This window comes from Xenopus laevis, chromosome 5L (genome assembly GCF_017654675.1).
Source record: "Xenopus laevis strain J_2021 chromosome 5L, Xenopus_laevis_v10.1, whole genome shotgun sequence".
Lineage (NCBI taxonomy): Eukaryota > Metazoa > Chordata > Amphibia > Anura > Pipidae > Xenopus > Xenopus laevis.
The window spans coordinates 39,501,818-39,518,800 of record NC_054379.1 but is presented as its reverse complement, the minus strand read 5'-3'; the positions used below and the strand labels follow the sequence as shown (position 1 = coordinate 39,518,800).

At 36.8% G+C, this 16,983-nt stretch overlaps 1 protein-coding gene across 2 annotated transcripts in view; it reads right to left on the bottom strand.

Moving 5' to 3' along the window:
* LOC108716634 (cilia- and flagella-associated protein 61) overlaps positions 1-16,983 on the bottom strand; it is a 156,078-nt gene that overhangs the window by 55,119 nt on the left and 83,976 nt on the right. For both annotated transcript variants that reach the window (XM_018262905.2, XM_018262907.2), the window contains exons 20-21: positions 15,788-15,956; positions 10,470-10,644 (exon numbers count right to left, since the gene is read on the bottom strand). In XM_018262905.2, coding sequence (XP_018118394.1) covers positions 10,470-10,644; positions 15,788-15,956 — 344 coding nt within the window. The remainder of the gene's footprint in view (positions 1-10,469; positions 10,645-15,787; positions 15,957-16,983) is intronic.

Genomic DNA, 16,983 nt, shown 5'->3' with positions numbered 1-16,983 from the left:
TGTTACCATTAACAACAACTCTGTGATGCCCATTTATTAAAGGTCAACTTTTAGTGGTATTTGAGTTTTTTTAAAACCACAATTAAACTCCATGGAAATAATTAATGCCACAAATGCCATGAAATAATTAAAATATCTGTATAGAAAAAGTATGAACGGAAAAATGCAGAATGATTAAATAAGTTGAAATATCTCTAAAACCTTTAATAACTGAAATTTTTTGAACAATTACTTGCAAAAAAATATGAAAACCTTTTAAAATCAGAATGTTTAAAAAAGGGTATATTGGAGAATTTTGTATTAGAGATTTGCATGGTTTTTACACTTAATAAATCTCAAATTTTAAGGGCCCCATCTAAATCAGATTTTGATTTTTTCCACGAAAAAATGTGTGGTTTGACCAAATCTAAAAATTCAAGATTTATTAAAGGAGACATTTTATATATCCTTCATATTCAGAAATATTACATCCTAAAAGTGTCATTATATCAGAGCTGCAGAGAGATGTTTACAGGTCAGAAGCTAGGCTGAAATGAAGAGTGGGAGTGTCTATTCATTCTCTAACAGGAAGTGGTCACAGTACTGACTGACAGGCTGAAAGCTGTAGCAAACCCCTCCCCTCCCACCCTCTGTCCTGTGTGTTTCCAGCCTGAACATAACTGTCTTAAGCTGCTGCCTGATCATTCACTTATAACAACATACCGTAAAAGCTCAACATAAAGCAATAGATGGGAAGGTTAATACAAACTGTAATAGTAATGAAATAGTAATATTTTCTTTTATTTAAAGTACAACAGTATGCTCCTGTGCTCCACAGCAAATAGGCATCAGTCACAAATGTACCTGCCCAACTGAACATAATTTATAGTCTATAATACATTGTTATACATACACTCTCTGCCTCTATTAATTTATAAAGTTATACAAACAGTGTACATTAGTATTTACTGTTATGATATTCCATAACAGCATCTGTAGGTTTGTTTTCCTGCATTTTGATACATGATCAGGTGCAGGGAGTTCCAAGGGAATAAATGCAGCAGTTCTGGGACTATTTATGTTTAATTGCAGGGAGTTGCAAGGGAATAAATGCAGCTGTTCTGGGACAATTTATAACCAGGTGCTGGGAGTTGCAAGGGAAAAATGCAGCTGTTGTGGAACAGCTTATGGTCAGGTGCAGGGAGTTGCAAGGGAATAAATGCAGCTGTTCTGGAACAATTTATAATCAGGTGCAGGGAGTTGCAAGGAGAAATGCATCTGTTGTGGAACAATTTATGGTCAGGTGCAGGGAGTTACAAGGTAAAAATGCAGCTGTTATGGAACAATTCATGTTTAGGTGCAGGGAGTTGCAAGCGAAAAAATGCAGCTGTTCTGGAACAATTTATGATCAGGTGCACGGAGTTACAAGGTAAAAATGCAGCTGATATGGAACAATTCATGCTTAGGTGCAGGGAGTTGCAAGGGAAAAAATGTAGCTGTTCTGGAACAATTTTTGATCAGGTGCACGAAGTTACAAGGTAAAAATGCTGTTGTTATGGAACAATTCATGTTTAGGTGCAGGGAGTTGCAAGAGAAAACATGCAGCTTTTCTGCAACAATTTATGATCAGGTGCACGGAGTTACAAGATAAAAATGCAGCTGTTATGCAACAATTTACGTTTAGGTGCAGGGAGTTGCAAGGAAATAAATGCAGCTGAAGTTCTGGAATTGTATAACATATAATAACAGATGCAGAAAGTTACAAAGGAAAACCAAAAACTGCCCCCAGAAAAGAATAAAATTCTTTAAGTAGCAGATTATGTTTTATTTATACAGAAGTTTGCTTTTCTTTTTCCCCCCGATTATTGCAGGGCAAGGAAAAGGAACAAGCAGTGAAGGGAGGGGGGAGGAAAACGAACATGGCAGAGAGGGGGTTAAATGAAAAGGGCAGAGAGGGAGAGAAACAAACACTACAGGGCGGGGGGAAAAGGAACAGGGCAGGTAGGGAGAGAAACAAACACTACAGGGAGGGGTTAAATGAACAGGGCAGAGAGGAAGATAAATTAATAGTGCTGGGAGCGGAGGGAGGAAAGGAACAGGACAGAGAGGGACAGAAAGGAGCAGTTCAGGGAAGGTAAAATAAGCAGTAAGGGTTAACGGATGTCTGCAGGGAAGGACTAAGTGTGACATCACCCTCCTACCGCACTGGCTGCTGCTCTGTAACTTAGGCAGAAAGAGCCTGGGAAACCTTAATAAAAATTTTCAACTATTTTTTGAGGAAGTCCTATTTACGCAAGAGGTAATGTTCAGTAAAATCCGCATCTTAGTGAATTTGCGTAGTTACGTCCATTTGCCAGAGCGCAAATTGGCCTGGCGTTAGGGAACAAAGTACCGCTATAATTTTTCGGTAGCAAAGTTACGCCGGTGACCGTTAGTAAATCTGCAAAGTTCTGAAATTACGCCACGCTGGTGAATTTTCACCAGCGTTAGTCACTTCGCCCTTAAGTACATTTGCCCCTTAGAGTTACAGAAAAATTTTAAAAAAAAAGTTGTTTTTTTTTAGAGAAAAAAAATATGATGTGAAATACAAGAAATTCAAATGTTATTAAATCGGCCCCATAACTACATATGCTTATCTATTGTTCTGCATCTGTATTCAAGGGGTCAGCCCAATGTTGTTTCATTCAAGGAGTGTCAATAGCTTGACTAAAGGAGAATGAACTTTAAATTGTTTGAAGAGCAACTGAAGGTTATATGCCTATGATTGTTCACTTACAGTATCTCTATTAAAAAGGCCCGTTGAGGTTTGTCTTATGGCATATTGCACTGGTACTGACTGAAAGTGGATGTGTGAGATACATACACAATGTTAATTAGTACTTAAGGTTTCTAATAATACTCCTTATTAATTATATAACCAATACACAATATACTTTTTCTCTTAACAACAAGGAATGGTTTGTTGGAGCATTAATCACATTTCTCAGAAATAAGCACATTTCCATAATTACTCAAGTATGCAATTACCTAGAGGCACTTAATTTTGATAGACAAGTGGGAGATATTGTTGAGGCATTGCATGATCAAATAGGTAAAATAGACCATTACATACGCAGAATAATTCATTAATTACTCACACTTGTAGCTAAAAGCCCAGCTAAAACCATCAGAATCATGGATACAAAAGGGCTCTTATACAATGACCTTTCTAATATAAAAAATGCAACATGTATTAAAATGTATTTTAAAAGAGAAACTGGTTTTAAGTTTTTTATGTTTTTTTTTGCATTTATGTGTTTTTAAAGGACCAGTAACGTCAATTTTTTTTAAATTTGCTCGTATATAACGAAAAAAAAAAACCCCACCAAGACATATTTAATTTTAATATCGCAAAGTCTTTATTAAGAAATAACTTACTGAAACTCTGCTTCCGCTCCTTTTCAGAAAAGGCGACAGGACGATGATCCATCGTGCGGCGCTCAATTTCTCCTCCCTGCCTTCTAGGAGATAGCCAGGGAGGAGAAATTGAGCGCTGCACGATGGATCTTCGCCCTGTCGCCTTTTCTGAAGAGGAGCTCAAGCTATTTCTTAATAAAGACTTTGAGATTTTAAAGTTAAATACCGTATATACTCGAGTATAAGCCGTCCTGAGTATAAGCCGAGGTACCTAATTTTACCTCCAAAAACTGGGAAAGCTTATTGACTCGAGTATAAGCCTAGGGTGAGAAATGCAGAAGCTTCTGGTAAGTTTCAAGCAAAAGATTTCTGCTCCAATTGGAGGTGCCGGCGTCTTGTTTTTGGATGCCGGGGACCATTCTTGGACACCGGCGAATATTCTTGGAGACTATTTTTGGACGCCGGCGACTATTCTTGGACGCCGGCGACCGTTTTTGCGCTTGACCCAAGTATAAGCAGAGGTAGAGTTTTTCAGCATATTTTGGGGGCTGAAAAACTCGGCTTATACTCGAGTATATACGGTATATCTTGGTGTTTTTTTATTCGTTATATACAAACGAATTTAAAAATTTTTTTTTTTGATATTACTGGTTCTTTAATAAAACATGGACATAGAAGAATAACAGATCACAGAATTTCAGACTAGTTTTTTAGCTTTACCACTATAGGTATGGGATCCCTTGTCTGGAAACATGTGATCCAGAAAACTCTGAATTACAGGAAAGCCATCAGCTATAGAGAATATTTTAAGATAATAATATGATTTTTTTAGAATTATTTCACAGTAATAATAAAACAGTACTTGAACCATTCTGGCATAAAATCTTGAGTGAGTAATAACTTTGGTGCAATAAAAGAAGATCAGAGGAGTCATTTGCAAGTGCTATTTTCTGACTCAATGGCCATGGTTTTACCCACGATGCAGTGATTTTTCCCAGAATGCAAACATTGGTGCAGTCGCTGGGGATCTTGCACCTGATGAAAATGCATCTGATGCATTAAAATGGACACAATTGTGATTGTACGTTAAAGTGAATTCTTCTCAACTGAGCTGAAAGACTGGTAGAGAATATCTCCATCGTTTGAACTGAAAGTGATGTGTGTGCCCAATTCTTTTGGGACTTTTGTACTGTGCTTATATAGTCACAGCAATACTTAATATGGAAAAAAAGACACCAAGCGCAACTCTATGGAATGAAAGGAGTGTATGCTGCAGAAAGTTCCTTTAATAAATGGGTTTTCAGCAACTGATAATCCCAACGCTGCCCAACAGAATTTACAAACATGCCCTATAGACATCTTGTAAAGTTTCTATAATATATTGGTTGGGAAACCTGACAGGAGGCCTCAATATACAGACCAATAATCTCCCAACTCAGTCTGTAGGGGCTGAGCCAGCAGGTTTTATCACTTGGTGAACAGGCAGTTTTAGTCCAAGTCATAATAGCCCAATGTTTATGACAACTATAACCAATAAGATATCAGCTCTGGCACTACAGTTGTTCCGCTATTCTATTGCTCTATATTTGAAATCAGCGAGACAGGCATGTGGAATCTGCATCTCACATTCATAGCCTGCTGCCCAGCTGAATAATATTACATTTTGTCAGTTGGCAAGGAGATAACAGAAATCATATCTGGGAAATAACAGAGCTCATATGTTCTGTACCTAACATGTGAGAGTTATCGAAAAGGTTTAGTACAAGCTGGGCAATTCAGCTATACACGCAGACTGTTTGCAATTTCAATTCCAGCGGCAGCAAATCACTCTGCTAGTCATGCTCAGCACATTTCCTGGCACATAGGAGGTAGGGCATATTTGTTTTTTTATTTAATTGTGTCAGCAAAAAAGGGGGTTTAATTCTTTAAATATTTTGTGTTGCTTGAATTTTTTTTTTCTTCAGTGTTTTTAGGCTGTTGTGGCTGGTAGTCCCCCTTTCTGCTTTCTGCCCATTTTGTCATATACTTCATGACCTTACAAAAGTCTACAGATATATAAAAACAATCCTATATGGACCAGGATATCCACAACATGAAGTACAAAATCTCCCAAGAAGCAGCCTTCAACATTATAAGGACACCTAGGAAAGCAAATAAGTATCCAGACCTCACTATAACTGACCTTTAGGCTAATCTAAGCCCTATCATCCATGTCATTATTTCGAAACAAATGTTTAACAGGGCTCGACCTGGTTACTAAGACAAGGGTGTTAACATGACCCAATTAAAAAGATATTTATTAGTATAGCCAAGCAATCACAATAATTTTTTCATGATCATTTAGCCAATGGAGGCCCCTGTTTCATTACAATTAATTTAACATATTTTTCAGATGGTAATAGATACACTTTTCAATATATTTCTAGCTAATGCATGTTTTTATCTGGACCATTAACATAGAACATCCCAGCATTACTGACCCACATTAGGAATAAAAAAATACTCTTCTCAATTGTCTGTGTGTGTGTATGTGTGTGTGTGTATATATATATATATATATATATATATATATATATATATATATATATATATATATATATATATATATATATATACAGTGCTTGAATTGGAGTGAAAAAAGTGCAGGGATGCTCTATGTGGTGAGCGTAGCGCGGCGTGTTAACACAAGACCCTCCCACAACCATAAGCCACACCCACTGTCCAGGGACTAGTCCGATTGCTATTTTGGAGTCAGGAAGGAATTTTTTCCCCCTCTGAGGCAAATTGGTGAGGCTTCAGATGGGGTTTTTTGCCTTGCTCTGGATCAACTAGCAGTTAGGCAGGTTAAAAAAAGTTAAAAGGTTGAACTTGATGGACATGTGTCTTTTTTCAACCTAACTTACTATGTTACTATGTTAATAAGCCTTACACCCCAATACTTTCTGGATTCACCTACTTTAATGCAAAACCACTTTGCTATTTCCATTTTCATATTTCCTTCTAATGCACAGTTTAAAGCCCAGTATGCGTAGATTTACTTAAGTATGTGACCTGTAGAGACCCCAAAATGCAATTGTGCATATGACCTTTCTTGGCTGCCAATTCAGCTTCTGCAAAAACAGCACCTTGCCTGTTTATTCTTTCACTTTTCTGTAATCTGCTGCTGTTTAATAACTCCATTTTCTCTTTTTGTTTCCTCTATTTTCTTCTTCTCTCCGTTTCTCTATAACCCTCTGAAGCCCCCATTTTCTTTATCTGTTTAACACTTCTCTATCTCTTCTCTATTTCTCTCCTTTTATCATCTATATATTTAACTATATTTTATTTTACTATCCACTATTTTAAATCCACTATTTTATTTTATTTGCACGCAGAAGTAAAAGTTCCGGGATTCAAAACTCTTGCAACCCTGCTGAGGGGATGCTATTTCACAAAAATAAAGACGTGAAGGGGTGGCATCCCTGTGCATCCCTCCCCAATCCCAGCACTATATATATATATATATATATATATATATATATATATATAGTATCGATCCATGGGGAAGTCAGCACTCACGTAACATGGTATAAAGCGTGCCTGGGTGCAGTGTCCAAAATATTTAGAATTACAATTCAACAGAGAAGGTCCGCACTCTCAGGTCTTAAAAATCAAATATGGTTTATTTTAAAAAAGACTAACGTTTCGGCCTCTCCGAGGCCTTTCTCAAAGTACAGACAGGTATACAATGAAGGCCTTAAGTACCCTAGATGGCGGGAAAGGCTAATTGGCTGACAGCATCAGCATCATCATCACTATGCGTCAAGTACTATAGTTGTTAAGATTCACATATATAACACATTAAAATTCAAAACACTTTTATCTTAAAACCCCAATTCAACTGAATAAGGAAATAAAAACATACTATGTAACAGTATTATTTGTAGCTTTTTGTTTTTTGTTTTGCAAAACAAAAAGCTACAAATAATACTGTTACATAGTATGTTTTTATTTCCTTATTCAGTTGAATTGGGGTTTTAACATAAAAGTGTTTTGAATTTTAATGTGTTATATATGTGAATCTTAACAACTATAGTACTTGACGCATAGTGATGAGGATGATGATGCTGTCAGCCAATTAGCCTTTCCCGCCATCTAGGGTACTTAAGGCCTTCATTGTATACCTGTCTGTACTTTGAGAAAGGCCTCGGAGAGGCCGAAACGTTAGTCTTTTTTAAAATAAACCATATTTGATTTTTAAGACCTGAGAGTGCGGACCTTCTCTGTTGAATTGTAATTCTATATATATATATATATATATATATATATATATATATATATATATATATATATATATATATATATATATATATATATATATATATATATATATATACAGGGCTTTAAAAAAAAGTTTCTGTGTATTCCTTCAACGTTTCAGCTCCTAACTCATGCCGTCTTCAGACTTCCTGAAGACGGCTTGAGTTAGGAGCCGAAACGTTGAAGGAATAACCGCAAACAATTTCTTTTGCACCATAAAGCCCTGTGTAGTGCGGTTTTCTTTATGTTATAGATATTTACTATTTTCTAACCAGCACCCAGACATTGACGAGTCTGTGTGAGCACCAGCATACTGTGAGGATATATATATTTGTTTAAAGATATCATAAGTAGTGATAAGCAAATTTATTCGCCAGCCATGGATCCGAAAACTTGACGTGAAAAAATGCCCATTGACTTTAATGCATTTGGAGAAAGTAGTCACCATAAGAAAAAATGCCCATTGACAAATGCATTAGGACCAAAAAGTCGCCATAAGAAAAAAAAACCATTGACTTTAATACATTAGGACGAAAAAAGTCGCCATAAGAAAAAAGCTCTATTTACTTCAATGTAGGACTAAATCCACTATTTTGGATTCGGCCGAACCCCCGAATCCTTCACGAAGGATTTGGCTGAATACCCAACCGAATCCGAATCCTGATTTGCATATGCCAATTAGGGGTGGGAAGGGGAAAACATTTTTACTTTCTTGTTTTGTGACAAAAAGTCAGCGATTTCCCTCTCCGCCCCTAATTTGCATATGCAAATTAAGATTCGGTTCAGCCGGACAGAAGGATTCGGACGAATCCGAATCCTGCTGAAAAAGGCCGAATCCTGGCTGAATCCCAAACTGAATCCTGGATTCGGTGCATCCCTACTTTAATTTTGCAGTTTTGTGAAATTTTACACAGAATTTATCATTCATTCATTTTTCCAATCGCTCATCGCTAATCATAAGTTTTTCAACTTCCAGCCTTATTTAGGGGACCTTTCTCAAGATGCAAGTTCTCGGGGAGGAGAACCATATTCTTTTATTCCAGGATAAGGTGCAGGGAGCAGTCACAGCACCAGACACAAATACTCTGTACATGAGTTCTATAGAGCATAATCAGGCCAGGACTGGCAATTTGTGGGTTCTGGCAAATGCCAGAGGGGTTGCTGTAAGTTGCCATAAACACTATTTATTGGGCTGAAAGGGAGACGGTTTGGGCCTCTGAGTACCTGAAATACCAGGGCCTATTTTGATTCTCAGTTCAGACCTGAGCAAAATATTGTCCCCCTTAGTGTCTTTGCACCTGCAACTGGGGCAATAATAATTATTATAGCCAATACATTTACAATACAACTGCTTTTCCTCAAATGCTGCATTTTTCCCCTTGGATTTGCTTCTAAAATGCTGGTGACACGGTCAAGTACATTTTATAGTCCAAAAAAATCAATACCTCAGTATAGCTGCTCCCAAGATTATTAAGGTAAAAAAAGGGTAAAGCATGGTGATTCTTTGTGGAATAACTTGTCATGGAAAAACATGTTTTTTTCAAAACGCATCAGTTAATAGTGCTGCTCCAGCGTAATTCTGCACAGAAATCCATTTTTCAAAAGAGCAAACAGATTTTTTTATATTCAATTTTGAAATCTGACATGGGGCTAGACATATTGTCAATTTCCCAGCTGCCCCCAGTCATCTGATAAACTTCAATCACTCTTTCCTGCTGTACTGCAAGTCGGAGTGATTTCACCCCCTCCCTTTTCCCCCCAGCAGCCTAACAACAGAACAATGGGAAGGTAACCAGATAGCAGATCCCTAACACAAGATAAGAGCTCCCTGGAAGATCTAAGAACAGCACTCAATAGTAATAGCCAAGTCCCACTGAGACTAATTCAGTTACATTAAGTAGGAGAAATAACAGCCTGCCAGAAAGTAGTTCCATCCTCAAGTGCAGGCATAAGTGACATGACTGGGGCAGCTGGGAAACTGACAATATGTCCAGCCCCAAATCAGATTTCAAAATTGAATATAAAAAAATCTGTTTGCTCTCTGAGAAATGGATTTCAGTGCAGAATTCTGCTGGAGCAGCACTATTAACTGATGCGTTTTGGAAAAAATATGTTTCATATTTTATGCTCATATGTTTGATTGAATGTATTCTATTTACAGTATATTTTTTTTATTTTATTTTTTTTAATTTAAGACAAATGCAGTAGCTCAATAGGATAACCAAGACTTAATATACAAATAGACAGAGAAGGAACATTTTTAATAAGATGTAATATCATAAATGACACTCTAAAAAAAAGTGAACCCCTAATTCTAAATTGGGGTGCATTTCCCCTTTTCACAAGGACCAGAAGCATTATGAAATGATGAAAAAGCAGTAATGAAACTAATTAGCAAATGTCTCCTAATTTAGATTTTACATTTCAGCAAAGCTTTTCGTGGATCATAATGATATTTTCCCCCCACATAATTGCTAAGCACCATTGCTAATTCAATTATTTTTTAATTAGTGAGCTAATGAGTTTAACCATAAATTGCTTTTAGAACTTTCACATTTTTGTTATATAATAATTACAGATAATTAAACTCTATCGGGTCTTTTTTTCCCTTCCTTGTACATATGCTGGTTAGCCAAAAATTACAACATGTTGTCAATGAACCCAGAAAACAAGGCATGACAAATGAAACATTTTGCTGCAATTAATTAGGTGTTAATTATGTGCTGAGGCTGAAAGCAAATGAGGATTCATTCAGCATGCTAGTTACAATAGCAGATGGATTTGAGAGTGCTTACCTTCTTGCTTGACAAAACTGTCTTTCAGAAATCGCATTGCCACTATGCAGTCCTGACGGTTCTGTGGGGTAAATAGATTTGAAGGAATTTTGCCTGTGTACCTCTTTTTTGAAGACACTGGTACTTCTCTATTAGTCAGAAGCCTACGAACATCTACTTCTGTAGGGTAGGGAACCTAATAGAAATAGTAACAGAATAGTAAAGAATAAAAAAATGACAAGATTTAATTTTTCAGAAATGTTCTGAGAAGATGCATTTAACATATCGTAGCAAATATTTATTTCTGGATAAAAAGGGAAAATAACTAATGAATTTTAAAACAAAATCATCAATGAGATCCTCAGTTCAATTACAGCATTGGGACTATCTGCAAGAAGTATATTCTTCCCATGCAGGTGGTTCCTCCAAGTATGCAATAATGAAAAAAAACATCATTCCTAAAACACAGATTTATTAGTCGAATTGAAAATTCAAATTTTCAATTTTTTTTACGGTCAAAACTCACAAATTCGAATTGTGAAAAATCCAAACTCGATTTGAATTTTAATTTGAATTCGAATTTTGAGGTTTATCAAACCTTGCCCCTTTAAAAATTATAATTTGACTATTTGCCAAATTCAATTTGATTCGAGTTTTCGAGTCAGTAATATTCGTTCAAGTTTTAGATATTCTATTTTTTTATTAAATAACCCCCCAGTCAAATTTCAAGTATATTCAAATTTATTAGAGTTGGAAAAAAATCACATGAATTCGAAATTCAACTTTTGATAAATGTACCTCATTTGGGCAGATTTATCAAGAATCAATTTTGAAGTTAAAAATACTTCGAAATTCGACCATTGAATTGAAATACTGACTTTGAATATCGAAGTCAACTTTTTTTTCATCAAATTTGGGTATCCTGCGAACGAAGTAAAATCGTTCACGAAGGCAACTTTGGGCGACTATAGAAAACGCATTGCCGCGTGTGCATTAGCACAGACGACTTTGCATTGTAGCCTATGGGGAAAAACACAGAGGCAGTTCGGGGAGATAGTCGCTCAAAAGACGAGGTGATTAGTCGCCGGGCGACAAAATCTCCCCGAATCTCTCTAAAACCCGCTGAAAATGTTACATTACAGGTATGGGACGTGTTTTTCAAAATGCTACTAGGAAATTATGTAAACATTAAATAAACCCAATTTGCTGGTTTTACTTCCAATAAGGATTGATTATAACTTAGTTTGGATCAAGTACAATGTACTGTTTTAGTATTGCAGAGAAAAAGGAAATAATTTAAAAAAATCTGGATTATTTGGATAAAAAAAAATCTATGTGAGAAAGAGCTCTCTGGATAACTGGTTTCTGGCTAACGGATCCCATACCTGTAATGTATATGAAAATTGCATAGAATTAAATTTTCTTACATTATAAAAAAAAATGTTTTTTTTGGGGGGAGGTGAGTTCCTTTTTTATTTGCCTAATAAAAGCCCTGAAGCATTATATCAGTATTAAATGGCCTTGCGGTGTACCACACGCTATTTTATCAATAACAGGACATTCATATTCTTCCTCTCTCTAGAATGTATCAGTTCTTCAATAAGTGTGTAGTGGATCCCTGAGTTCTAGCTCCCATCTGTCAGCATGGAAATTGATAATCTGCTAACTTCCATTTACTGAACAGTGTGCTTTAGGTGTCAAACTGCAGCAGTCTAAGTCTCATTATGTTATATTGGCTAAAGGCTTCATCTCTCGACTGCACACAGACCTCTAGCCTTCGGCCAGAAGTAAAAGCTGTACTCTGTTTAATGAGAGTACAAACTGCTTGTGTGCCTTTATCCATGAAAAGACTTTGACATTAGCGAGATACATAAAGCAAATCTATACTTTATCACTTCTGTCCCTTGTAAACAATGACAAAAGGTCATGTTGATAAAGCAGAGCTTTGTTTTAAATCATCTTTTATTGTATTCCAGGCAGCCACCACAATGCCCCAGGTCTGGTCAATTCCCATGGTGTATGTACTACAACACATTATTGCACAAGGCCTGGATATGTAATGGTGTTTACTCAATTTCTATTATATTCTATATTATAAAGGAATTGTTATGTTAATATACAAGCTGTTATTATAGAGCTGAATCTAACAGTCACTCTGCAGCCAGTATGTGAGTGAGGCATGTCATATGATGTGGCTAAGTATAAGGGGGTTATTTACTAAAATCTAAAATTATCTCATATTTTATAAAAAACCACGACCAAAATCCCATGCTCGATTTGACCTTATTTATTAACCCAAATTAATTGGATTGTGGAAAAACTATTTTTTTGCCCGAATCGCTCCATTTTTTCAAGATTTTGCCAAGCACAGACCAAGATAACTTCAAATTGAGATAGGTGCCTCTCTCATTGACTTCTACAGGACCTCAAGAGGTCTGAGACGGCGGCTTTTCGGATTCTGGCTTTTTTCAGCATTGGGGTATAATTAATATCGAAAAATTCTATTTTTGCCCCAAAAAGCAGACCAGATAAATTCGAGGTTTAGTATATAACCCCCAAAGACTTGCAGTCCTGATTTTCCAAGGTGCATTATCTGCATACATCATCATAATTACATCATTAAAAGAAGTTAGGTGGGTCTTAAGCTTAAGTTCCTATGGACAATTTTAATACAGTTTTAAAACATAATGGCCCATTTTCAACCAGTTATAGCTCGCATTAACTCTCTTTTTTTGAGGCCTGCTAGCTACAGCTATGGGTGATGCGAGTACAATGTATTGTTTTAAAGGTAAATCATGGAGCCTCAACCTAGTAGGTCAGGAATCTCAACAGGCAAGTTGCAGATGAGATATGGAGTTTTATAGTTTAATGATTTCTAGACCCCACCAAGGGAACATCATTAGGGTTGGGTGAATTTGACCAATTTAGTTTCACCAAAATTCCCCGCCAGAGAAATGTTGGCAATGCCTATTTAAGTCTATGGACGTCAAAAAAATTTTAACGCACGTCATGTTTTTTTTTGACGGGAGATGCCATACAAGTCTATGGCGTCATTTCCGCTGCGAAACAAGGCGAAAGAATTTGCCCATCCCTAAACATAGTATCTAAGTTAGCATTGGAAACAAACTTGTGTATTGTCTTATTTATAGTTGGTTTCTTAAAACTAGCCCCATATTAAGAGGGTTATAGTCCTAGTGAAAAGTTGGGGGTAACATGGCATTTTTAGTGCTCTCTTGCAAGGGGCCAGGAGTTAAAACAGTGCTTAAATTAGTTAACAACCCAGGGTTACCGACCCTAGTTAAATAATAGTGGATCAAGGATCACGAGTAGCTCAAATAGCCCAAGATACAGTGGACCCCTCTAAATCAGCCTCAAACTGGAAGCCCATGTAATTATATTTCCATTGTATACATTTTTAATAGGACCAATGTATATAATGCATTGAATCTTGCCTGTACACAATACAATACCTGATATATATACCAGAGAACACATTCATTGTCATATTACTAAAAGAACTCCTGCTCTAAAGCATGCTATTGACTACCTGTACAGTTACATCATGGATAAAAGAATAAATACTGTTGTAAAATTAAATATTTTTTAAGCAAATATGGAATGCATAATCTAAGCCAGTGCTGTCCAACTTCTATGGTACAGAGTGCCTGAATTTTTCTGGTCTACATAGTGGAGGGCCGATAACGGAAACCAGTGTTGACAACTCCCTGTTTTTAGACCACACCCACTTTAAACCACACCCATGTTACCACAAGACCATGTCCACATTAATAGCACACCAAAAAACCCAAATGGTTGGTGCTTACAGCAGGGAATGTCACTCATAAGTGAAAAAAGTTACCTTATATTAAGACATACTCTTAAATCCATATGCCTCCTCCCCTATGTATAATACAGTACCCCCAGCATATGATTAAACACCTTAGGGGCCCCTAACAATAATTTTCAAATGCTAACAAACCCCCAGAAGAAATACCAGGCTTATGTTCCATATGGATCATAGGACAGGCAGAGTATGGCACACATAGGGTGCAAAGAGCAGGCAAAGTATGACACACAGAGGGAGCATAGGGAAGGCAGAACAGAGCAAGAGACAGGGAAACCCATTAGGAACAGTCTAAAATGTACTACATACAGTGACACAGTGCTGGCGCCCCATTAGCATTTTGAATAAGGTGTGAACAGGTGAACAATGTGGGCAGTTTAAGTCTGGGTCTCAGGTGTGAACAGTACAGGGTTTTAGGATGTGAACAATAGAGGTGTCAGGTATGTGAACAATGCAGGGGGGATTACATGTGTGAACAATACAGGGGATTACAGTGTGAATTTGAGGTTTAAACAATGCAGGGGCCAGTTAATCACTGTAGTGATACCTTTTAAAGTTTGCAGACACAGCAGGCAGACTTTCATGTGGAGGGCCACACAAGGGGGGCCGCAAGTTGGACAGCCCTGATCTATGCCATTTCCATTTTTTACATAGAGATCTCTTTTTCCCTCCATGAAATACTTTATACTTTCCCACAGTTACAAATCAGTGAACAACCCGCTCTACTGCATGTAATCTGCCACTTTATTTGCTAGCAATCAACTCTGGCACAGAATTATTTGCATAGGATTTTGCCAGCTTGGCCCAGGGAACTGGGTGCATCTGTGAGGGGCAGACTTTGCAAGGACAGACAGTGTTAGGAAAGAGACTACGCAGTCTTTTCCGAATAAGATTACTACGATGTACTTTACTAATACTATTAGCTGAAAACAGAGCCTTTCCACAAAAGCAATTAAACAATATAATCATCAAGATTAAAGGGCAGATTTAATAAGGGTTGAATTAAAAAATTTTATGGTCAAAACTCTTAAATTCAAATTCTGAATTATCCAAACTCGATTCAAGTTTTAATTCAAATTCAAATTTCAAGATATATCACACTCTGGCCATTTAAGAACTCAAATTCGACTATTCGCCACTTAAAACCTGCCGAGTTCATGTCTAAGTCAAAAGGAGAGATCCAGGTACCAATTCGAGTTACTTTCGGAGAAAAATCTACCGAGTTTGGTCGAATTAGATTCAAATTTGATTCGAGATTTTGAGTCGTTAAAATTTGTTTCGGTAAGTCGGTAAAATTTAATACGAGTTTTCGAGTCGGTAAAATTTGTGCGAGTTTAGTTCAACCTCTTAATAAATGTGCCTCGATTTTTTTATTAAATACCCCCTAAATTGAATTTCCAGTATATTCCAATTGAATAGAGTTTAAAAAAAACTCACATGAATTCGAAATTCGACCTTTAATAAATGTGCCTATAAATGTAGAAAGTTATCTTACCTGGTATTGTTGCCCAGTACAAAGAATGAGATGGTCATATGGCACTTTTCTGCCATTGGCAACAATGACAAACTTGGCAGCTCTGTCTATGCCAGTCATTTTACCAACCACAACATTAACCCAGGATCGAAGTGACATCAGTGCATAATCTTTATCACTATAGCAGTGGCTGCGAAGAGAGAAAGCCCATAAGTGACATTTTAGCAGCTGACAGCAGGCATTAATTAGACATCTGGTTAGCTGGTGGAAGGCCTCTAGTGGTTTAAGTCTGTTGTCTTGCAGGGAGCTTTCCAAAGGCCTATGGCGGCAGATTATTCATAATGAAGCACTCTGTTGCTCAACTGTCATATCTGAAATCAGACTATGTTTACCAGCATTGGGATATGTCCCTACTGAGAAGCCAGCCAGAAATGCTTCCAGCTGTCACCATTCATTTTTCTAAATCACAGAGAAAAGATATTGCCCAAGCAGTTGACAGGCATGTTAACTACTGCTTGTAATTGCTAAAAAACATGTTACTTGGAATACAAATGAATGATGAAATATCTGTGTCTTAAGTTGTTTGCATTCTTAAAGACGTGTGCAAATATGATATAAAAAAAATACACAAGATAAAATGTAACAGTCAGTAAAGGCATTTTTGCAAAATGCATATATAAGACAAAGGCTAGAGAAAGATTAGTTATGATTAGAGACTGTTAAATTAAAACACCTCGTTTTGAAGCAGTTTTAATTACTGAGTAGAAATAAAAAGTACATTCCGGCTGCTTTAATCTGACCACTGATGTGCACTGGGATCTGCTGCTGGATGACTGAATGGTGGATGGACACACAACATGCATACAAACATTCAGCTCCTGTGGCTGGATCTGATGACAAGGGGAAGGGTGCTATGTGGCCCCATTACTAAGTGTTGGCAAAGGACCACTCAGTGATCATATTTTCAGGTGTACTATCATGGATCCAGTAGGGCCACAACTGCATCTATATTCCTATATGAATGGCTAGCTATACTGAGAAGTTATTGTTTGGTAAAGCCAAGCAATATAAGCAATATAATACCAGTCTCATGATAAATTGGCCACTGGGTATAATTCCTTTTTTGAGGCTGATTTATGATATTTTTTACTTCACCTCTTAAAGAGGTTGTTTGCCTTTAAAGGGATTCTGTCATGATTTTTATGGTGTAGTTTTTA